General features: G+C 37.2%; 1 protein-coding gene across 3 annotated transcripts in view; it reads left to right on the top strand.

The window, feature by feature from the left end:
- The window catches only part of LOC107070836 (Myocardin-related transcription factor), a 246,156-nt gene that overhangs the window by 158,967 nt on the left and 61,599 nt on the right, over positions 1-25,590 (top strand). For all 3 annotated transcript variants that reach the window (XM_089174530.1, XM_015329368.2, XM_089174531.1), the window contains exons 2-4: positions 8,599-8,699; positions 8,826-9,052; positions 9,760-9,956. In XM_089174530.1, coding sequence (XP_089030656.1) covers positions 8,599-8,699; positions 8,826-9,052; positions 9,760-9,956 — 525 coding nt within the window. The remainder of the gene's footprint in view (positions 1-8,598; positions 8,700-8,825; positions 9,053-9,759; positions 9,957-25,590) is intronic.

Genomic DNA, 25,590 nt, shown 5'->3' with positions numbered 1-25,590 from the left:
GAAAATGAAGAAAAATGGATAGGGGTAATCGTTGTTGTAAATGTACTGCTACTACCTGCAACTCTACCTTCATCTAAATTCTTCTTCTTCTCTCGTATTAAAGGAAACTATAATAAGTTGATGGATAAGGGTTGTTTACTCGCTTGTAAATTAATTAAATAAAAATCGTATTAGATTTATCGTAGTGATAAAGAAAAAGAGGAGCTACTATTATTCGATGTTTGTCCTTCGTTATTCTCTCGTCCCACGTGTAGAAATCCTTTTCGAGAACGGCGCTTTGATTGCGTCGGTGTTCCGAATATTCGAGAGGAAAGTTCTGGAACGAGGCAGGCGCGCGACGGTAGCGAATCGCAACCAAGTACCAATCGCATGTGTGTATATGTATGTTTGTGTGTGTGTGTATGTCTGTGTTTGTCGTCACACGGTTTGCTAGTTATGTGACCAGGTAGGTCTAACTTAACATTACCGACACGCGACCCACACACGCGGCTCGCGCGTACCTCTCTCTCTCTCTCTCTCTTTCTCTAAACCAACGCCAACGCATTTCCCTCTTGTCCTCTTTCCTCCTTTAGCAATCTCTATATCTCTGTCTCTTTCTCTCTTTCTCTTTATTTCTCTTGATCTTTTGAACGCTCGAGAGAGCACGCGGTAGTACAAGGGAATAAGACGGAAATAAGATACGACACAGCTGATACGCCTTCGCCCACCGATTACGCGCTAGGTGTATGTCGAAGATCGTCGATGATGTCATTCCCAACTATAAACCCGCTGCCAAGTGCAAGACACTCACAACTAAACACCACGCGACTTTATAATACCACTTTGTAATTGCCCTCTTCTTATCGTTAACATATGGACCGTGACAATCCGATTAACAGATCTAACTCTATTAAACACATATTATATTTGTCTTCGATAATCAATTTCTATTACTATCAGAGATCATCGAGTATCATCTAAATTGTTATAGGATATTATTTTGTTAAATACTCTTTAGTATCAAACAGAATTGATGATATTTATTAGACGATAATTTTTGAATAGATTATCAATTCAATTTGAATCAGATAGTCGTGCTCGAGAAATAATCGTTCTAGTTATCGAATCTGTTATATGGCTTTTATAAACACGGAATTTTCTTTTTTTTTTTGTTTGTTTCGAATGAACATCGAAGTGAAGGGAAGTTTGTTCCTTCGTTGGATCGCGACATCAATCATCCTGGACCGCGAACGTTCAAGACTTTCACCGTTCGTTACAACGTGGTCGTTGTCGTTGTCGTTGTAGTTGTCGTTGTCCTCCTCGTCGTATCATAACTTTTCAACGAGTAACTAGTTGTAATATGAATTATTTCTTAGCGAATCGTCGGCAATCTTATCAATATAATTCATAGGTTATTAATACGTCGACGTTTACGAATCAATCTTATTCGATGATTGGAATGCGTCGAATGCGGAAAATCGTGCAAAATGAATCGAACTCGTGAGAAGTTGACTCCAGAAGTCTACATTGAGAAAATAGACTCTTGAAAGTTAACAAAGTTTTACTAACGATCTACAAATATTTTCAAGTTCCAGCATGTTGTTGATGTATAATATGTTTACGTTAAAACTTAACATTTGTTAATTCGTTGTAATAATTATATCGACCAAATTAATCTTTTTAGTGCTAAGATACATATTTTGATTTCTTTAAAGGAAAAAAATTATGTTGTCAAATAAAACACTCTCATTTAAACAAATATCAATCAATTTTAATCATTCTTTTTGTATTATAAAGAAAAAATGTTAATTGTGATTGTGAATAAGAAAAAATAAACATAAAATTGTTGTTTTTTTTTTTTTGAAAATTAAAATTTATACAAAAAATAACTTAAATTTTATTGATCTTCTCTTATGATCAGCGCGTAAAGGATCATTTTGATTAAGGGAAGATCACTGACTGTTACATGAAAAATTTATGTATAACAACTATGTTTTGTCGCACAAATAGCGTAAAGGCCTTTCTTACAGCGAGCGCAAATAAGACAGGATCGCTTGATCCCACTCCTTTTGTTGCTACACACCGCACATTGTCGTAAGTTACGTCCCGGTAATAATATTTACGTCCGAAATAATAACACGTGACATGGTTATTTTTTTAAAATAATAATATAAAAACGATAAAAAGTTATTTTAAAATGTATAAAAATGCACTCTCGTTACAAATTACGCGTGCTCTCACGGAGCACCAAAAACACACGGAAATTCGTAGCACAAAAGCGCTGCGTTGCAGTTTTCGAGACAAAAACGGTCGCAACGCTTTTGCGCCGCGTAGCAGTCAAACGATTAAAATATGAAATATGAAAAAATTACATACTCCAAGTTGGTAACATAAAAATTGACGAATAATTAACAATGTGATCATTTTTATTTTTTTCTATAATTGACAAACAAACGTTCTTGTTAGTCATGCTATTCTTTCAATTGTGAACTTACCAAGTGGATACACCTAACATTATTTTATGTAATTGCTAATGATACATTTTAAAGGTACCAAATATACTATTCAAAAGTATAGAAAGAATTATCGGCAACTTAGGTCCTATCGAGCTGAACTAAACGATGTATTTCTCAGGGTCAATTTTATTGAGGAAGTTCGGAGGGTGTGGCGGGAAAAAGTATTGAATTCATCGGTACGCGCGCATTGTCGACAAGATATACGAAGCTAGGGGTTACGGGTTAAGTGGAGCCCCATACCGTCAGGAAAAGAGAGAACTTACAGCTCGTGCAGATCGTCCAACTTGTTCCTTCTCTCCTCCTCCTCCTCCTCCTCCTCTTCCTTCACCCTATGGTGTTGCGCCCTTTTCGTTTGTTTCAAGTGTGTATACGGTGTACACGCAGAGTCTTCTTAGAAACAACTCGCGCGATTTATAATCGTATTTTCTTGCTTAAAACAGGAAGGAAGGAAGGAAGGAAGGAAGGAAAGTATAGAACGAACAAGAACAAAGAAACAACACCACCACTCTTCCTTCTTCTTTACGATCTCCATCCCATTTGTACACAATGAAAAATATTTTCTCATCGTCAATCTTTTTTTTTGTTTGTTTGTTCCTTTCTTTCAATTTTTTTTTGTGTGTTCTTTCGTTGAAAATAATAAATCGAAGTATAATCGAAGTAAGAAAATTGTCCGATCTGTCTTCGGACAATCTTCTTCCTCTTCTTGTTCTTCTTTTTCTTCTTTCATTCGACCAAATTAAAACGTGACATCATCGACGGGTAATCGTAGGAACGAAATCACGACTTAATCGAAAGAAATTTGAATAATTACACGGAATGGTATCGTTGTGTAACGAATCGACTGTGGGACGCTACGAAAAGAGCCAGTGCCTGTGGTGTTTCATTAAGAAAGTCATTTTTCACGATGCAACGTTCAAAACGTGTAGGGTGTGTTTTATTGGCAGAAAAGGATCGATTAAAAACATAAAAAAGGAAGAAAGAAAGAGAGAGAGAGAGAGGAGAGTGAAGGAGGGTGGGAGGGAGGGAGGGAGGTAGGGAGAAAAATAAAAAGTTAGACGGGTATTATATATCACGTGGGGTTCATTCATTAACGCTATTGACTTTCGGACAAAGAGGACGAGTTCGCGGTACCGTGTAACACCGTACGGGGGAAAGAAACGCTAAGAAACAGCGAAGCTCGTGCGTGGACATTGTACGTAACGTACATACGGGCCCAAAACACAAAGCGCCGGTATCCAGTGACCCCTGACCTGGCCTCTAATGAGCGGCAAAGCACGGCTATTGTGAGAACACCACTTCTCTTCTCTTCTTTTCTTCTTAACCGGATCCCTCCCAGTATTTTCTCGCTGCGAGTGGTTCATACCCTTTACGCGAGAAACATACTTTGCTCGGGTTCGATTAATAATCGGAAAAAGATTCCGTTCAGGATAGTTTTGGTGTTGAGTATATGAACTTTTCGTGAACGGGAAATGAATACGTAAATGACATATAATTGTTATTATTATTATTATTATTAACTGGCATTAGGAACTGGAAAGTTCATTGCCGCAAATACCAAATCCCGGGGCCATTGTCCCCGATCCTTCCATTCGCGGTCTTCGTATCCTATTTCTTTCAGGTCCCTTCTAATATTATCCTCCCATCTACGTCTTGGTCTACCTAGTGGTCTTTTCCCGTTTGGTATACCGACCAATATTTTGTGCGCCGTTCAATCCCCCCCCCCATGCACCGCGTCACGTGACCAGCCCATCTTAATCGGCGTGATTTGACGACGTTGATAATGTTCGGTTTGTTGTACAATCGATGTACTTCAACGTTATGGAGTTTTCTCCATTCACCCATTTCCTCATCGCGTTTTACACCGAACATTTTACGAAACAACTTTATTTTCTAAACCCTAAATTTCTTTTGGGCCCGTAACGCAAGTGACACCACGTTTCGCTACCATAAAGGACTACCGGCAGGATGATTGTCCTGCATGTCCTGATTTTCAATCGCCTAGACAGCAACCGCGAGCTGAGTAATTTGTTAATCGAATAAAAACATGAATTGCTTAGATTGATTCTTTTCTTAACACGTTCACACCGACGCGTACCACCGGTGGCCCGCGCTTGGTCTAGGTTTGAACAAGCAAAAATCACGCACCGCCAGATGAAGCGCATCTTAGATTCGAGTGCCGCCCAACAGCGCAGACACTGAAAATCGGCGCCGGCGTCAACGTGTTAAGTTCTTCGTTAATTTCGTTCGTCTGGTGTATGATCGATCCAAAAAATACCTAAAGTTGCTGACCCGCTCAAAAGTTTTATCCCGGACGACCAAAGTTCCAGTACTAAGCCTATATCGGTTACCATATATTTGGTTTTTTCCGCACTTATTTGCAGTCCCAGATCTTTAGTACTATCTATTAAATGAATCGTCAATAACGAGTAAAAAAACGATCCTATCCCTCTACCGTTTATCAAAGTAAAATTGAAGGGTTCTCACATCGTTAGTAGACTAGAAAATGTCACTTTTGAGCTCATTCTTATTCTAATATAAAAAAAATATAAATACAAATTGTGGTCATTACGAAAGCATTGTAAATGGGTTTTTATAAATTGAAATTAATTACCAATTTATGACAAAATAAATTCTGCATTTGTATATTGGGATTTTTCAAATAAATTTAGGATTAATTAAGGTGTTTAAATTATTATAATAAAATTCTATTAATGATAATTATTTAGAAGAAAAAGAAGAAGAAGAAGAAAAAAACAAGAAAAGGGGGAAAGTTTTACGTAGGACGATTAACCAAATAGCTTATCTATATTATATTTGTATTTTACGAAATCGTATATTTTATTAAGAGATATCTTACTCAACTTTAAAGAAGAAAATAATTGATCGACTGGGTACGATCAATGAATATTAATAAGTTACCGACGACGTACGTCGGTTACGCCCGCGTTCATCGTCGTCGAGGATAGTTTATTTCTCGAGGTAGTAAAAAAAAAAAAAAAAAAAAAAAAGAGAGAGAAGAATAAAGAAAAAGAGAAAGATAGAGAGATAAAGAAAAAGTAAAAGCTTTTCGATCCCAACTCGATCGATTTCGGTACCCTGTAATCTGGCGTGTTCGCCGACGCGTCGAAAAATGCTAAATAATCCGACGATACTTTTGACATTTTCAACCTATCGAACGATCTTTTATCGATGCGTGGGCGATATATATGTTAACGCGCGTTGGCACCTTCAAATCTCTAAAGTATCTTTGAAAAAAAAATAAATAAATAAAAAACAAAGAGAAAAGATTAGACGAGTAAATAAAATTTCACGAAGGAAAGAGAAAGACAACATATAAATGTAAAACCAAAGAAAAATAACACCCCTTCTATTCCCTCAAACACAGACAAAAGCTCTCGATGATATTATCGCGTAACGCGTCAACTATAAAAATCGTTTGACGAAAATTCGCCGATCGAGAAGAAAAAAAAAAAAAGAGAGGAAAGAGAGAAACGGATCAACAGGAAGATCCCCGAGTTCGGGCGGCGATTCCTCGAAAACGAAGGGGTCCCGAAAATAAAAAAAAAAGAAAGAAAACAAACAAAAATAAAGAAAGGCAAAGAGGGTGAGGGTGGGGATGGAGAAAAGGGTGGAAGGGGGCGAAAACTGGACGTCGCCGTTCTTGTCGGTCGCGGAGCTCGGCGGCAAAGGGGAACACCCAGTACATGCCAACGACATTCCCGAAGTGCAGCGCGCAGTTTTTCGCGGCTACCGAGCGCGCAAGGCAATGCAAGCCAATGCAAGCCAATGCAAGGCAAGGCAAGCCAAGGCATGGCAAGGTAAGAGACAAGAGTTGGGCGGACAAGAGGAGGAGAAGGAGGAGGAGGAAAAGGAAAAGAAGAAGAATAAGAAGAAGAGAAAAGGCAGAGCAAGCAAGCAAGGAAGAGAAAAGAGGGCCTGACGAGAGAGAGTGACTCAGAGTAGAGCCGCTTCTGGGCCAGACGCAAGGGCGTACGCGGGCCCTTCTCTTCCCCTCATACACCTCCTTGAATTTCAGGAGCGCCAACCTCGGGATACGCCTGTGTGTACGACGAGAGTAGATCGAAGAGATCGGAAGATCGCGAGAGAGAGAAGAAAAAGGTGCAGAGCCGCCGAACGAGCTACTATACTGCAGAGTAGAGAATGAGAGAGAAGAGCGCGAGATTTATTTGCCCGAATTTCGACGGGCGGTCGATGCGCCATGCCCGCTTCCGAGGAATGCATTTCGCATTCGGTATCTTCCACGGAATATGTCCTTCGAGAGAGGGACTCGAACGATCTCTCCTGTCTCCCTCTCTCTCTCTCTCCCTCTCTTTCTCTTATTTTTTCTCTTTCTCTCGCTTCCAATCGTCCTAACCCTTGTCCCACTCCCCTCTCATTTCTGGGGTTGCAAAACCGGCTGGAAGGATTTGTTATTGTTTTCGTAGCAACCCCATGGACCTTTTTATGCAACCTTCTTCCCATCTTCTTCCTCTTTTTTTTTTTTTATCATCGTGTACATTCGTTGACCCGAAAAAGTGTGGAAAAATCTTTTTCTAAAAATGTCAAGAAAATACGTGATCTTTAACGAGTTATAGAACACTCGATAAAAGAGCGTTAATTCTACGAGTGTATGACGAAACGATAATAATGCGAGGATCGTAATGGTCGAGATAATTAAGCAAAAGTAAGATGAAAAGGGGTGGGAGAAAAAGATGGGTATTCTGTTAAGAAGTCTGACGATATCTTGGATCTACGATATCCCCGGGCCTGACTTCGATCATCGGGTGGGTGATGTATCGATCGATGATCTCTCTGTGGACTCTCAGAATCGGCGCTATTAGGCCATTCGCCGTCGTTCAAAAGTTTTTTGTGTATTAACCAGAAGATCGAAGCGTGCGCGCGAGAGCACACGAGAGAGCGCACGAGCGCTCCTCCTGTAAACGACGATGTACGTACCAGGTTTAACTAATGTGTCCGACCGGTTAGGCGCGTATTGATCGACCAAACTAGATTTATGTCAGCGAATGATTCACGACGTGATTTACAGCAGATTGTTCGGCGCTTGCATACTGATTGGACCGTTTATTCCGTTTCTCCTTTCTACACGATGAAGGAACCACACTAATCATTTATTGGGTTAAGGTTGAATCCTTCCTTTTTTTATTCCACGCTAAGAAACATCGTTCGAGGATCCAAACTATTTTACGACTTTTTTTTTTCGAAGATAGAAAGAAAAAAGGTGTTTGCATATTTCTAAACGAATTTTGATTTAGTTGATCGTTCGAATTGTTCATCCATCTGCATACTTTTATAATTCGCGTTGATGATAAATCAACGAACAAAAAATAACTATATATAAACTACTATAGTGAGACTTAAATCGATCTCTCGTTATTGGTAGAGTACGAGTTCGAGCAGTTATCGCGAATGCATCGTGTTTTCTGGCGATTCCGAAAGTCCCGCGGGAGCCCGCATCTTTTCCTTCTTCTTCTTTGTCTACCTTTTAGGTCGATCTCTCCTCTCGTCGTTCGATTCTCGATCACGAAGGCAGGGCACGCGTGTCGGCCGCCCTAAGAATGTCGTCGTAACGACGTGTGTCCCCTCCCCCCGTCCCCGTCCCTGTCCCCGTCCCTCGTTCCTCCCATTTCTCCTCTTACTCCTTAAGTAGCAGCAACGTAGTATAACAGTGGTAGGACGAAGTCCGAAGTACTACGGAGCCTCTTGTGTCTTTTGCTTCTGCAATGTCCAGAGGTGATCCCTCCACCACGACCGGTAGGAACGAACGTTTAAATTAGGCAGGGAATCCCGTGGAATGCGCAAAAGAACTACCTGCTCGGCATTCCGCGAGGTTTTGATACGCCTTCGGGCTATTGGTCGACGGGGGACCATTAGCCCTTATGCGGTGGGAATGACTCGGAGAGGTCCTTACCGGTCAATCCTTGTTTTCAACTCTTCCTCGAGCATCGTATTCCCCGTTGCTTTACTCCAAGAATCCATCTTTCTCCTTTCATGTTTTTTTTTTGTTCGTTTGGTTTGTTTTTTTTTTATTTCGACTCGTGTCTAATCTCATTTTTCACCGGCTCGTATTTTTCTACCATTTCAGAGTCTGGCCACAGGTTGGACAGCGGCTCCCCATTTTGGAGGATACAGCTCGATCAGGATCTTCTCGATACCATTAGCGCCATTTATCCGGAGTGGTTTAAGGTAAGTGTTCGTTCCTTTTCTTTATGCTTATTTCTTTTTTTTTTTTTTCTTTTTTTCTTGGCCTCCCCTTGTCAGAACTTTAGAAAGCCGAAAAAAATGACGAGAAGAAGTTTTTCTTACAATTAGGATTATACTAACGGTCGTGCCGCCTCTACGTCTACTACGTCGACAAGTACTTCCGGATCTCGAACGAACAACGGGAGCAACGTGGCGACTGACTCGAGCGGTGTCCTCGAACACAAGGTCGCCAAGGGCGATTCCAAGTTGAAAGCTAATAAGCCAAAAAGGGCTGACAATTTTAAAGAAAAGGATAGGGAAAGGAAAGACCCTAGACGCGATAACAAAGAAGATAGGTGAGTATTTATTTGTTTTTTTATTTTTTTTTTCTTAATATTCAACAATATCGATATTGGATCCTTCTCGAATAATAATAAAAAAAAAGCCCCCCCCCCCATAAATATTACTTTCAAAATTCAAAAAATGCTAAAGAGAGTTAGATTGTGCGTGCATGGAACAAGTTATTTACCAACGATCAAGTTGCTGAGTAATTTTGTTTGAACTTTAGTAAGATCCAACGATAAGCGTTTGAATTCTTCATGAATAACCGATCTATCCGATAGATTGATCTATCAAGTAGACAAGGAACGCTTTCGTTGCAATCTAATACCCATTTACGTGGAAAGATAATGACGTTGTTTGAAAGTTTCATCAAATCGATAAATCGATGTTATAAAATAAGGGAGGTTTCGTAGTGTCGATTGATCCATCATTCTTTGATCGAAGGATATACAAAAAAGTAGGAAGGTTGTTTTCCTTCTATTCGAGAAGGAAGGATCCAAGATCGAAGATCGACACTTTGTTTTGTCGGCGTTCCTACGCGTCCTTCCTTCCTTCCTTCCTTCCTTCCTTCCTTATTTCTTTCCTTTCTTCGGGTCTCTTCTCCCCCAAAGCAGAGAGACGTATGAAAGATTAATTCGCAAAACTTGGTCCCCACCCCCTACCCACCCCACCTCACCCGTTTTGCTCCTTCTTTCGGTCTGATCTCCCCTTGGACCTGCAGAGACGGTGGAAACGGTAAGAAAAGTACGACGAAGGTTTCGCCGCAGCAGGATAAAACGACTGTCGACGTGGCAGGAAGGAAGACCGCGGGTGTTCTTCCAGTATCAGGAGCAGAAATGGCCGAAGGCAATCAGTCGCCGCCTAAGGCGGAGGTCGACGACTCGCCCCTTCAACATGCCATGGATCGCAACAAGGAGTGTAAGTAACAAACCATTTTTTGCTTTATACACCTTTTAATCTCTTTTACCTATTATAATTAACAATTTGTAATTTAAATCTATCAACGATTAAATTAGGAAATTATTATTATTATTATTATTATTATAGGAGTGACAATAAATAGTAATCAATCGGTGATCATTGTGAACTGTAAATGCAAACAGGAAGAAGTTTTACAAATGCCGAATTTTTTCTATCGAGTGTTCAGTAATCATTTGATCAATCAATTTAAAATTTGACATGCCTTTATTATCTTTTAGCTATCAGAAATTATTTATTTATAGGATGTAACGTTGTATTTTGATGTACTGTTAATTATTTAATTGATCAACAGTATACTTAACGTATACCAAGCACTATTACGGTATGACTGAAAGATGAATGAAAACATTACTCGCGTACTTTACTACTTATGTTATTCTATTCGCGGCTCGATCGACCGTATCCACGTTCAGCGTGTCGCGAAAGAGGAAGTATGGTCCCTCCGTCCGGAATAATCGATGAAAAGATCTAACGGTGTCCTCTCGGAACGGCGACGAACGCTTCCGATCGATCAATCCCCAACAGGGAGGCTTTTATTATGCAAGCCGTTCATGTTTTACGCGCTCTCGTGCACGGAAAATGCACCCATCACCACAATCATCCTCTTTGCAGTTATATTAGAATTTTATTTTTATTTTTAATCTTAATCTTAATCTGACTTTTACGGGTTCGAATCGTTTTCTCTACGAACACCTTCTTTCAATTATTTATTATTTATACACAATTCGAAATATTTCATAATTTTGTCTTTCTATAAATCAACAGCATACGAAAGTTTTTGTTCTTTTTTTTTGTACGGGCCCACCTATCCATTTTAATAATCAATCCTCATGTTACTTAATTTTAGTGATTTAAAAGGAAAATAATAATTCAACGTGGCTAGGCCATTGGCTTAGAATCAGTTACATTTTAGTTATAACACGCTCGTGCAATGGCGCCTATAATAATCGAAGAAGAAGAAGAATAAGGGCTCGGTTATCTTACCCTCACCCCGTTACCTTCCCTACTTCTCTTTTAACGTTCTTGGGCCTTGCCATTATGCTCACGGCAACTGTGTAATCATCCGCTCGTTATTCGCCCTAACACCGATTTCCCCCGAGTATGATGCTCTCGATTATCGATTCGGAATTCGACCATTTTTTATCCAATAAAAACCGCCGACAGGGGCTTTTTTTATAACCGCGTAAAGTGCAACTCCTTCTATTTCATTTGCCGCTTCCGCCAATGGATACCGGATACTAGATTATCCTTTATTTCCTCTTGGAAAATGTACAGAAAGTATTATTCTTCTGCTTCCTTTTCTTTTCTTTTTCTTTTTGTTCTTTTTTTTTTTTTATGGACCGTGTGAACCTTCTTACGTATTCAATAATAATTCAACGAAGATAGTACGATCGAAATTGACTATTATCGTGAGAATTAACCCTTTGACTGAGGTACGCTCTCGAACGAAGTAGCTGCGACTGTTTTTCTATTGGCTACTGACCAAAACAGATAATAATGGCAAATAAAATTTAATTATGAATTTTTTTTACATTTTTTTACAGTAATTTTTTAACCTATTTTAATTTACACTTTATTTATTTTGTGGTAATTTAAATATAAAAGAAAAAATACAAAATTTATAATGTAACACAGAATAGAATAATTTTAACAGGATATTTGAATAATTTTAACCTAATTATAAAAATAGTAAAATTAAAATAGACGACGAATTTCAAATATAAAAACAATTAACTAAACGACATGGAAATAATTGCCAATATTTAGTTGCTATGTTACGTATCACAATAAATTCCATGTTAAATTAATCGGTAATACAGCAATAAAGGTGTTATAGTACAAAAAATACAGAGAGCGTATATTTACGCCTTTCGTGTATATTGATAGATTTGTGAGAGCGTGTATATACGCTATATATATTAGTCAGTCAAAGGGTTAATAATTATCTCTCTTTCTTTCTTTACCTTAACCCTTTGACTGCGGCGCGATTTTCACATGTCAGTCGCTGCTGTGACTGTTTTTCCATTGACTACTCTGACCAAAACAGATAATAATGGCAAATAAAATAAAAATATGAATTTTTTCTTACATTTTTTTAAAGTAATTTTTTAACCTATTTTAATTTATTTCATTTATTTTGTGCATTCCTTCAATAATAATCGGTAATTTAAATATAAAAGAAAAAATACAAAATTTATAATGTAACACTGTATTTATAATAACTTTAACAGGATATTTGAATAATTTTAACCTAATTATAAAAATAATAAAATTAAAATAGACGAATTTTAAATATAAAAGCAATTAACTAAACGACATGGAAATAATTGCCAATATTTAGTTGCTATGTTACATATCACAATAAATTCCATGTTAAATTAATCGGTAATACAGCAATAAAGGTGTTATAGTACAAAAAATACAGAAGGCGTATATTGATGGATTTGTGAGAGCGTGTATATACGCTCTTAGCAGTCAAAGGGTTAAAAAAAATTATATAAAAAATATAGAAGAATGGTATCAAGTCAGCAACAGCAAATAGCCAGTTTTCTTCTCGTATTTAGCGTTTCTTCCGCGATCATCGTCTCAAACAGCGGCTTCGAAAGAGAAGTCCTCTCCAAGATAAAAGCAGAAGCAGAAGAAGCAAGCAAGCTTTTATCCAACTGCGAATTCCGTTGCGTACGTATATCGATTCACCGAGTATCTTACAGTGGCGAGTTCTCCTCATTAAATCCGCGGGACCACCGTCCTGCAGTCTTTAGAACGTCATTTTGTCGCGTTTATCGACCGCCTTTTTCTGCAATTACTTTTTGCGATCTCAGGATCTCTCTGGCGGGATACTCTTTTCTCTTCTCTTAAAACCGATCTTCACTTGCCACGAGTATCTTTCATCGAGTATGTACTTCTCGTACAACTTACGACACTTACATCGATTACGTGTACCCCCTCCTCCCCCTACACTCCCCCCTCAATGATACTTTGATACTTTGACAATATTCCCCATTTAATTTCATCTTACACATTTTTTTTTTTTTTTTCATTTATTTCCATTCAATTTCTAAATACACTTATAAATTTAGACGTTCATTTTTTTTTTACTTTAATTTCTTTTTAAGGGCATATTTTTTTATATATTTACATTTTACTTTTCATCGAGTATTATCGATCGTTTTTGTTAAATTTTCTGCCAATTTTGCTAACAGTTTCAAATTTATTTCAAATACCTACCGTTAAGCAATCGTTTAACGGATTATTGCGTTTACGCGAATGTAAATGGGTTACATGAACGACTCACGATCTTAATCAAGTAAAATATCTATAAATAAATTTTGGTTGACATGTTATATGATCTCTTATTACGGAACAGGTAGATCATAGAGAATGCGTTCGTACGACAAAGTTCGATTTACTATCGTGACATAAACAAACTCGTTCGCGTAAAGGGAAACTCAAAGATAAGAAGAAGAAGAAGAAGAAGAAGAAGAAGAAGAAAATAAAGAAGAAGAAGAAGAAGAAAGTGGTGGGGATAGACGAGTTGTCTTAGCCTTCCCGTTCGCTCTAAATCCTGACGCCACTATTCGAGGACAAGTTACTCATATATACTCACATTCTCGAAGTAGTAATACCAGTATATGTGTATGTGTGTATACCTTAGAGTAGCACCTGTGCACTCGTGTGCGTAGTCGCGAGTATTTGAACGCGAACACTAAGAGACGATATATATCTAGCCTTTTTGCAAAAGAAAGAGTACGGGTAAGGTGCGCTCGGCATAGCACAAACTATAAGTGGAGAAATATAGGTATATAGATGTAAAAGAGAGAGAGAGAGACAGAGAGAGAGAGAGAGAAAGAGACAGAAGGCGTGCCTATTTATAACGATGATATCATCGTCGATTACCTACGCTTTCGCGTGGACAATCGTAAATTCCGTTCCGATCGCAAGAAGGGTGCGAGAAACTTACTCGAATATCGAACCTTACCTTCTTCTATATATATATATCTCTCTCTCTCTCTTTCTCTTTCACCCTTTCTTTCTTTCTTTCTTTCTTTTCCCCTATTTGTCCCTCTTTCTCGATACGTGACTCAAAGCTTCACGAGTGTAGGCACACGAGTTTGTCGATAAAATCTAACTATATATATATATATATAGTTCTATCTTTTTCTCATTTTTTCCCTTTTTCATTTTCATTCGAACAAATAAAGTGAAATTTGTATAATCTTCTTTTTCTTGTATTTTTATTTATTTTTTGTTATTTTCTTTGGTTTCAAAGATTCGTAAGGTAGTAGTATATCGATCGAGAGAGAAATGTTAAGAAAGGAGTCGTAATAAATCGATTCCCTCGTCGATCACTATTTTGTATCGGTTCGTCAATATCAAACTTTCACCTTTCCAACGAAGCTCGAATACTTTTCTCTCGGTCGAGTAATTCTCGCGTTTCATTCGGTACACACAGTCGTCGACGCGCTCTTCTCTTTTCGGTCTTACGATCGAAAGTAAAGAGAAAAGAATATTTGTAAAAAAAAGAAAAAAAAAGCAGACAGACAAAAAGAAAAAAATTAAGAAAGAAAGAATTAAAGATGTTGCAATTTTTTGTATAAGAAATAAAAAGGAAAAAGAAAATAAATAAATAAAGAGAAACAAATGTTGCATGAAGAGAAGAAGAATAAGATTAAAGAAAGGTGTTGTAATTTCAATGTTTTTTTTTTTTAGAGAGAGAGAGAGAGAGAAAAGGGACAAAGTAAAATGTGTTAAAAAATTGAAAGGAAGAGGAAGAGTTAAAAAAGAAAAAGAAAAACTTTGCAAGGGGAATATTATTACGAGGAGGACGATCATGGGTGTTATCGCCTTAGGTGTTGTATATTTCCTAAGGAGAAAATGATGTCGGAATCTCGCGTTATAACGGAGGGACCTCCTTTCGGTGTTATAAAGGCGATAACCTCGAATGAATATCGCATTGGATCGCGTTTAACGAGACGTCATCATTAATGAAACGTCCCACGCGACTCGCACCTTTTCCATAATTAACTACTATCAAAGGTAAAAATGGAAAAGATGTGGCCCTTATTCTTATACGAAAAGAAGATTATATTTTTTTAACTGCGTGCATGCGTGAAAACGAATTTCGTAATGAACGACTAATTGCCGGGTGCGATAAAACGACCAAGAGAGATTCCGAGAGAGACTCGGTAATTAAGAAAAACAAAAAAAAAAAAAACATCATCTCTTCTTGTTTCCGTACGACTTCTCTTCCGTAAATCTGACCTTCGAATTTTTATCTTTATGATCTATAAAGGTCATTGTATACAGTTATACATGTTGCAATGTATGCATCAACACTTATGTAGAGTTCAACAAACTTGCATATCCATTAACGATTTTTATTCATTTTTATTTTATTTGTGATATCAATGTTGGAACACGTGACACTTTTTAATTATATGAGTACTCTATTATTGTAATGTGTAACATTAATTTCAATCTATTTTCAAATTACTGATTTTTTTCGATGTTTTCCATAATCAAACTAAATTGTCAGAATATACTTTTGAAGCACGTGTCTTGAAAGATGTTTAAAAAAAAAAAAAAAAACAGATGTGTGCAGATCACACATGGTAGAAGTGAAACCTTCAAAGAAAACCAAGCTTCGAAACAATTGAAAGAACCTTACAGAACCTAGATAATTTCTAAAGAAAAATCTTTAAATTAGTAATAAAAAAATACATAACAATAGATAAAAATTGTGCTATGTGCTAAGTTGGAAAAATTGACGTGAAATAAAATCAATTTCATTAAAATAAGTTGAGTAGTTTCGGAATTATTAGTGGACAAACATATTGTGACACTGAATTTTTATATATAAAATTTAATTAATTAATTAATTAATTTTGTTTCATCGGTTTTACGTTCTTCCGTTTCACGATTATCAAATCACCCTGATTCTAAAGAAGTTTTCACTTAAAAAAAATAAAGACATTCATTAATCATCGTATATTTAGAACATTGCTATGACGCGACACGATAAAAGGAGAAGGAGGAGAAGGAGGAGAAGGAGAAGGAGTGGGGAGGGGCCCATTCGAAGAAAAAGAAGAAACTCGATCCGACGATCAGGCTTTTTCTTCTAATTCGTTGGAAGAGAAGAAGAGCTAAGGGAATCACGGTGTTGTGTCTTTTTCTCTCACGTCGTTACGTTCGGCACCGGTCCGCGCGTTCCGCGTGCCTTCTCTTTACCGGCCCTAATTATACGGCGCGCGTTAACGTAAGGGCCCACATTGAAAAATTTACCGGTCTCCTCCAATTACACGAAGCGTTTCGCGGCAAAACGAAAAGCCCTTTTTCTCCTTTCTCTTCTTATTCTTTCTTTTCTTACGTTTGGTAGTTTAATTAACTTTTCAATCGATTTTCCCCGAAAACGTTTAACAATCGATTATCAGATTCCTCGATAAATCTATAAACACGTGTTAATGTATTCAAGAGTAACGTCTAGCTAAAAATTGTTAATAAATCGAAAATGTTTCAAATGTTTTTCAAGTTTTTAAAATACGATGGCAGAAGTTTTAAATACCTGTTTGATGTATCGTTAATTAAAGTCAGATACACTGCATTATGTGCTATGTAATATTTAAAAATGTAATTTATTTCAGATCGTAACCACAATTTATGATCGATACATCTACAATTTATATAGAAGCTATTACTAAATTTTATTTTGAAAATTAAATACTTCAATTTTATCATGCACCATTTCCACACACACAAAAATGCAAAAATTGTCTAAATAATCTTTGAAAAAATTAACAATTATTATACTTGTTATTTTTGTCAATCTATCTAATTGAAAGAAAAATCGATCCGTCAGATATAAATACTATTTTCGAAGTAAACTTTTCTTTACCAAACAATTTATGATCGATACATCTACAATTTATATAGAAGCTATTACTAAATTTTATTTTGAAAATTAAATACTTCAATTTTATCATGCACCATTTCCACACACACAAAAATGCAAAAATTGTCTAAATAATCTTTGGTAAAATTAACAACTATTATAGTTGTTATTTTTGTCAATCTATCAATTGAAAGAAAAATCGATCCGTCAGATAAATACTATTTTCGAAGTAAACTTTTCTTTACCAAACAATTTATGATCGATACATCTACAATTTATATAGAAGCTATTACTAAATTTTATTTTGAAAATTAAATACTTCAATTTTATCATGCATCATTTCCACACACAAAAATGCAAAAATTGTCTAAATAATCTTTGATAAAATTAACAATTATTATACTTGTTATTTTTGTCAATCTATCAATTGAAAGAAAAATCGATCCGTCAGATATAAATACTATTTTCGAAGTAAACTTTTCTTTACCAAACTTTGACACTGCCATTTTGTAACCACTACAAATACACAAATTAGTTAATGTTGTTGAAAGTGCATAAATAAAAATAAATTCTTCAAACGAATTTTTCCGAGCACTGGAATGCTGGTATAATCCTACCCTTGTCCTCTTAAAAAAAAAGGTAGATTTGGAAGTTCGAAACGAGAGGACTCTTATCATACAACGAAAATATAATCTGTCACTTTATCTATCTATCTATCTATTTATCTATCTATCTTTCTTTCTTTCTTATAGTCGCACGCACGATCATTTCCACATTGAGTATGTTATGTCAATCGTACGGCTGTGATCGCGAGGGATCGATTTCTGCGTCACGCTTATAAATAAATCCTGCGTTATCGTTGCATATTCATACGCATCGACGTTGCTACGGGTTCCTGTGGGCGAACCGGCTCGAGATATGTCGAATCGAGAAGTGGTAAAACGTGCACGCTGCTCTCTCGGGTGTCCAGGAAAGTATCGCATTCAAATTTGCGCGCATGCCGATCGTGGTCCTAGCCGATCTAACGTCATTGGTTGGTTGGTTGGTTGGTTGGTTTTACGTTCGCGTGTTGTGAGTTAAACAAAAATCTCTTGCGTGCTCTCTGAAAATGCGTGCACGCGTTCAACAACGCAACACCACCACCAATAACGTGACAACAAAATGAAAAACCAAAAAAAAAAAAAGAAAAAGAAAACGCACACACGCACGAAAAAATAAAAAAATAAAATAAGCACACGTTCGGCGGCAACGCAGATTTACTACCCACGCACGTAACATGCTGTTTTATAGTATCTCTCAACTCGTTTGCTGATTCGTTCGTTCTTACGTTCAGTTCGAGACTTGCCACGTGCCTTCGAAATGCAATTCTCGATGATCGTTTCCACCATCCGCGACGACGGCTTTCCCTCGCACGACACACACCGCATGACTTACCTTTCTTTTCTTCCTTTTACTTCATTTTATTTTGAATCTGTTGCGAAAAGGACCGCCGTAAGAAGACTTTCTTTCTTTCGTTTTCTGCCTTACGTAGCGTGCGAAACTTGATTTATCTCTGTTCGGCGGACAGTTCACCGCCGTTGATGTCTCATTAGTGGGACATCGAATCGATTCGAATTATCGATATATTCTATTCCACTCGACGTCGTCTTTATGTAACATTTAAGATTTATAGAATATGAATTCAAGCTTCTTTTTCTCTCCTACCACCTCCTTTTCTTTCAGTTTATCAAAGTATACAAGAATATAACGGTAAAATATAGTAGAGATATATTTTCTTCGAGAGTTTGCGAAAAGAAATGGTAGTAAAGAAGAAGAAGAAGAAGAAGAAATAAAAAAAAAAAAAGATAAACAAAGTAACAAAGCTCGTACGAACAAGGAGGAGGAATGCGTGCATCGAAAGAAGGCGGCGAATTGAAATTCAACGGCGTCGGCGACGGAAAACATCGACGGAGAGGAAGGAAGTGACGTTAGTTGGTATTCAAGGCTGACCGATCGATCGAAACCGAGGTGAGAGAGAGAGAGAGAGAGAGAAAGACAAAAAGAAAGAAAAAAAAAGGAGTACAAAAGGAGTAGTCGAAGAGTTCGGTGGATAAAGAAGAAGAAGAAGAAGAAGAAGACGATAAAGTAGAAGAAAAGAAAGAAAGAAAGAAAGAGAGAGAGAGAAAGGATCTTTGAGAGCCAAAGAACTCCGATGACCGAGTCCGCAGTTATAACGTTAGCAACTAGCTAGCTAGCATCGTTTCTTTCTTGACGCCCACGCGTAGCGAATTAAACGGGACATCCTCTCTTCCTTCCGCGAGCGATCGTGCTCGGAAACACCTAATTCGAATCTTTTTCTACGATCGATACCACCTTCTTCGATGCAATTCTTTTCGATACACATAATCTCTTTTTTTTCTAAATACTCTTAAGTATTCTTCATAATTATTATTGCGAAAAATCAGAAAGAGAGTGTGTGCATACAACATTTCATGTTAATGCTATAATACACGTAATCGATTTCTAAGTTATAATACTTTACGCATATTGCGATATTTTATGTAATTCGTTAACATATAAGAAGAAGAAGAAAAATAAAGAATTGCACCTAAGTATAGTTAGAAAAATATTCAATAATGTTGAGGTAAACTGCAAATGATGCTGGTCTCATATATCCGAGTATGCAATGATTCTTAAGTTTTATGATACTTGTTTGCACTTTATTTATCTAGTTTAATATTAAATGTAACTTTTTCATATTGCCGCGTAAAGAAGGTTAATTGAAAATTGATGAAGGTTTAGCGAGAAACTTATAACGTCGATGCATTCATCGGAAATATATTTCAAGTGTGTTGTATCAAATCATTTTTTATATATATGACAAATTGTGAGAATAATCCGAGCAACGTTGAAATAAACGCTGATATTTATGGAAGGTTTTATGAAACTTAAGGTTTCTATGCATGTAAATGTGCATACATATGTGTATGCATGTATGCAAGCATCGCAACACAACGTGTATCAAGTGTTGAATAGGAGCCTAACCTGAAACAATTCTATGGCCCACGCACGCGCCATTGTGTGTGTTTGTGTGTGATCGGTGCGAATCGGTCGGCCACCTGGTGACGTAGCCACCTCTTGCTTGCAATCCCTCGTGTCCTTTTCTCCTTCAACGAGTCACGCTTCGAACCACGGTCGATCGATCGATCGACCGTGCGAGAAAAATTTCATTCTCTCGAACGCGTGTCTCCTTATGAGAAGAGACCAACCAACCAACCAACCAATCGACCAACCGACCGACCAACCGACCGACCGACCGCTGCCACACGACACTGACAAGGACGTACCGATCCGACACAACCGACACCGTTATTATTATTATAGATCGCCATAATCGGCCGATCTTTTATTCACTCTCTCTCTATATCTTTCTTTCTGTTATTTATTTTCATTGTTACGGAGAAACGAGTTCAGAGGAAATCGAAAAGTGAAAAGAGGAGACTCACTCACTCACTCACTTTCGTTCAAAGTCTTTTTTAACATTTTCCTTATTTTTTCTTCTTCTTCTTTGTTTTTTTTTTCATCCTAGAATTACAACACGGCTTATAGTTTTGCTCAGCAATTTTTCAAGAATTACGTAAGATAGATCAACAAACAAGAGCTCGTAGAAAAGACACTGGTTATAATCGTTTTCCTTTCTTCTTACTTTTTTCCATCCCCCTGTTGTTGTTGTTATTGTTGTTGTTGTTACGTTAATAGTTAGTAGAAAGGATCATTTAAGACGACAACGTGTTTCGCGTATCAGGGTCGTTCGCGTAGCAATTAAGTCATTAAAATCATTCCATAGCTGCTAGCCACAGATTACTCTCATGTAACACGATTAAACCATATTTATCGTACTTACTTTTCTTTTTTTTTTTTATTAAAAATATAACACATCGTCCTATTCCAAGTTTCTTCAAACTAAACTCTTACTCGACCTATTAAAGAACAGTAAAGTACAAAGATCGATTAAATGGAAGAAAATTCATTTCTATGTTATTTTTGCCTTATCGGAAGTTTCAAACGACACAAGGACGTTATCTATATAACGTGTCTAACTATTAACGAGAATTATTATCAACGGAAACATTAGACAACACTTTGTGTTCCACAAACGGCTCGCGGAAGCTACGAAATAATCGGATTCTAGAAACATTTTTAATCTTTCCGCAATCCATAACGGTCCTGATTATTTTCTCTCTCTCTCTCTCTCTCTCTCTCTCTCTCTTATCGAATACGCTAGCGTTCGTTACACTTTGTCCTTGCCGATCTAACAATAAGAACAAAAATATATATTTCTACCTATGCCATTAGATCGATTCATAACACGTTTTCTTTTGATGTCTATAATAAATGATGATGATGATGAAGAAAAAAAGTAACATAAAGATTTGCTTTAGCAGGACAATACACCTTTTATCCTTTTTCGCACTTCCTTTAAACGATTTACCGATGATTCCAATCTCGATATTAGCGTTCAATTCTTTTTATTCGTGTTCTTTATGCGAAAAAGTGTTGTTGTTGTATTTTTTTTTTCAAAAGGTTCGTCATCGAGCACCATGTTTATTACGCGTATGTTATTTATAACGCGAGACGATGGAAAAGGCCACATATGGTTTCCGATTAGTGGTCAGGAGGAGGTGATTGAGCAACGGTATTTAGTAAGCCGTGGATGCAACGTTAGCATAGTACCGCTGATTCCTTCCATTCAGCCTTGCGGTCCTTCGGAGAGTCCTTCGCAAAGTCCTTCGCCTTTTGAACCGACTGCTTGGTTGCTTGGTTGCCTGGTTGCCTGGTTGCCTGCTTGGCTACCTTCGAGCTTATGATTTTCTTTACCACGCTAAACACCGCCGTTTCAATAGATTCAAAACGTTATTAGGATAGTCGTAACTTCGAGTCAGGTTTATGCCAATAATATCTAATATTTCTTACGAAATTTAAACAAAACGAAAAACAATAAATCATATAATATTGCATATAAGTATGAAAGTTTGGATACACTTATTGCATTTGCATGACACACTTATGTATAGAATAGTGCAACAAGAATTGCAATTTTAAGGGACCATCTCAGTGTAAGCGGCCAACAAATTGTCAATTTTCCTGATTTTTTTTCGGATGGATAGGAGGAAAGGATCAAAATTTAGTTTGTTACAACCACTACTGTTTATGATTTCGTATTACGTAATATTAGACTTTAACACTTGTACATTTTTAGTATAAACAGTAAAATTTCAATTAACTAGTGTACTTAAGCTACTGAATGGTAGTAGCATCATCATATTGAAATTGATAAAAATACCGGTAGAACGGTATAGAATAGTGCAACAAGATTTGCAATTTTAAAAATTTTGTCTAAAAAATCAACATATCAAATAGGATCGCAAATTTGTCATGTAACTAATATCATTTTTCAATCATTATATGACTGTACTGTTATCAAAATTCAGTTTGTTACAACCACTACTGTTTATGATTTCGTATTACGTAATATTAGACTTTAACACTTGTACATTTTTAGTATAAACAGTAAAATTTCAATTAACTAGTGTACTTAAGCTACTGAATGGTAGTAGCATCATCATCTTGAAATTGATAAAAATACCAGTAGAACGGTATAGAATAGTGCAACAAGATTTGCAATTTTAACAATTTTGTCTAACAAATCAACATATCAAATAGGATCGCAAATTTGTCATGTAACTAATATCATTTTTCAATCATTATATGACTGTACTGTTATCAAAATTCAGTTTGTTACAACCACTACTGTTTATGATTTCGTATTACGTAATATTAGACTTTAATACTTGTACATTTTTAGTATAAACAGTAAAATTTCAGTTAACTAGTGTACTCAAGCTACTGAATACAAGTAGCATCATCATCTTGAAATCGATAAAAATGCCGGTAGAACGGTATCGTAATAAAAATAAAATTATTATACGTTCTCTCAAGTCGTCGCGTCGCGTCGCGTCTCCGAATTATTACCTGCTTTCCGTGATTTCGTACTAAAAGCAAATTGGTCGTACTTCATGTCACGGCGCATAATTTACGCGGCGTTTGCTACGTTTTCGCCGCGACGTAATGAAATGGTAATAACAACGTTGCGATTCCGAAAGAAAACCACTGCAGTATAGTGCAGCACAGCACAGCACAGCACAGTGCAGCATAGTGCAGTGCAGTTGAGTGTAATGCAATGCAATGCAGTAGAGTACCGTGTCGGTGTCATTAAGTTGCTAATGTGGGAAATCGTCGTTGCTGTAGGAAGATAAAAGAAAAAGAGAGAGAACAAGAAAATAAGAGAAAAGGAAAGAGATAGATTAAAGAAAGAGAAAAAAGAAACTAAATAAATAAATAAATAATTTTACTTCTACCCAGTGTGCCAAGAGGAAGATGACGAAGGTGGTGGCATACTCTGCTGTCCGACAACTCACGATGTGTTCTCTCGAACCTCTCCAAAGTAAATTCCGAACTGGTGAAAGCGCAACACCGTCGTCTTTTACCTACTTGTTTTTAATTTAACCGCTGTCTTCGCACCAAAGAGAAGAAGAAGAAGAAGAAGAAGAAGAGGATCGAACCGAATATTCAAGTTTCGACCAGGGCGTCGACGACGTTGTCGTCTCCAAAGATACGACAAGAAAATTATACCACGATACGCGGAAAAGTCGAACGACAGATTTAATTATCAAGCGAGTCGAACGAATCGAAGAAATAAGATTTTTTATTTTTTTTTTTATTTTTTTTTGTTCCTTGGTAAATCTTCTCTCGACCTTTCCCTCATTCCCCTACGGTATCACCTCCTCCACCATTACTACCACCACCATCTTCTTCTTTTCCTTTTCTTTCTTTCTTTCTGTCTTTCTACGCGACGAATAAAGAGACGAAAATAATTACAACCTCGGCGAATAATTACGAAGCCAGTCAAAAAGGGACGAGGGAACGTTAATCGAGCTACGCTCTCAACGACGACGTTCGATGATAATTTCCTTTCCCTCGAACCCTCTTGCCTCCGCTACCCCCTACGGCTCCTGCTTACCCCTTGCCTCCCCCGTTCCTTTCCTCTCTTCGACACTTTCTCGCGAGTTTCGCGATCGGACCCGACTCGAACTCACGAAGAATCATCGAGCTTGTATATATATATATATATATGAGAGAAAGAGAGAAGTAAATAGGTAAAAGGAATTACGAAAGGTGGGAAGGGCTTTTGATCGAGCCAAGATACAAATTGCTAATTACCTAATTAGACCCACTGACCCACAATGGGCCCAAACGACCACCCGGTATGCTGCATGCGTTGTTCGCGTGCTGCGAGCGCTTGGAGAATCGCGCCTCGCCTTTCATCGTACCCTTTATTCTTGTAATTTCCGTGCTAATATCTTCTCGCGTAGCCCAAGTCTCGTGTAACCAGTCATAGCGAGAAAGAGAAAGAGAAAGAGAAAGAGAAAGATAAGAGAGAAAGAGAGATAGAATGGGTCGTTACGAAGCCCTCGGCGTTTTTAATTTCAACAAATGCACCACGCTACTTCCTCTTAGATATTTATATATTTTATCTGATCATTCGTCGATTCAGGTTTCTTCGAACGTTACGATAACGTCTCTCTCTCTCTCTCTCTCTCTCTCTCTCTCTCTTTCTCTTCGTTTATAAAAATAAAGAAAAGATCTCTTTATAAATCGCACAACTCAAGAGAGATACCCCCTTTTGTTAAAGGAATAAACGAATTTCATTGAGTGGCGACAGATAAGCCATGCCCTGGCGTCATAAACAAACGATTATCTTAATTAAGTGGGAATTGTTTTGGCCCACGCAGAACGAACACCATACCCTGTACGCTACTCTCTCTCTCTCTCCCTCTTTCTCTCTCTTTTTCTACCCACGTGTAAGAAAATTCGTTTCGAAGTAACTCGCAAGATTTACACGTGTTTTTTTTTCCAAGATTACAATCGATCGTTTTTAAACTTACAATTACAATTAGAAATATCAATTTTCGTCTAATTCAATTTATCTACTCTAAGACAAATTTAAATGAGAATACATTTGATTTAGTTAGACGGTAAAGATTAATAAATAATCTAGTTTTTTTTAAAGTGAAAACTTCTTTAGAATGGGGATGATTTGAAAAAAAGGGAACGAAAATCCATGGGTAACGGTAACGAAACGATGAAACGGTTACGTTACTAAAAAGAGAAAACAAGACAAACATATGCACATCTATTGGATTTAGCCTAAGAGGGAATGAGATAGAAGACAGTATGCACTTGTTTTTTATTATCTCGGTCTCGATATCCGATCTCCTGGCTACTAAGTGTTGCATATGTGAGTTTGTGTGCGACTGCATACTACGAAGTGTAGACTCATATTAACTCAATTCCAAACGCTTAAAAATATAAGTTAGTTCTTCGACTGGCCGCTAGACTGTCCACATTTCTCACAAGCAGAGCTGTTTTTAAGTGAAAACCTGTTTAGAATGGGGATGATTTGAAAAAAAGCGAACGAAAATCCATGGGTAACGGTAACGAAACGATGAAACGGTTACGTTACTAAAAAGAGAAAACGAGACAAACATATGCAAATCTATAGGATTTAGCCTAAGAGGGAATGAGATGGAAGACAGTATGCATTTGTTTCTTATTATCTCGGTTTCCTCTTTATGCAGTGCT

This window comes from Polistes dominula, unplaced genomic scaffold (assembly GCF_049000335.1).
Source record: "Polistes dominula isolate Pdom_NZ unplaced genomic scaffold, Pdom_raw_medaka contig_68, whole genome shotgun sequence".
Classification (NCBI taxonomy): Eukaryota; Metazoa; Arthropoda; class Insecta; order Hymenoptera; family Vespidae; genus Polistes; species Polistes dominula.
The sequence above is the reverse complement of the archived record's forward strand: the minus strand, read 5'-3'. Positions and strand labels throughout refer to the sequence as shown.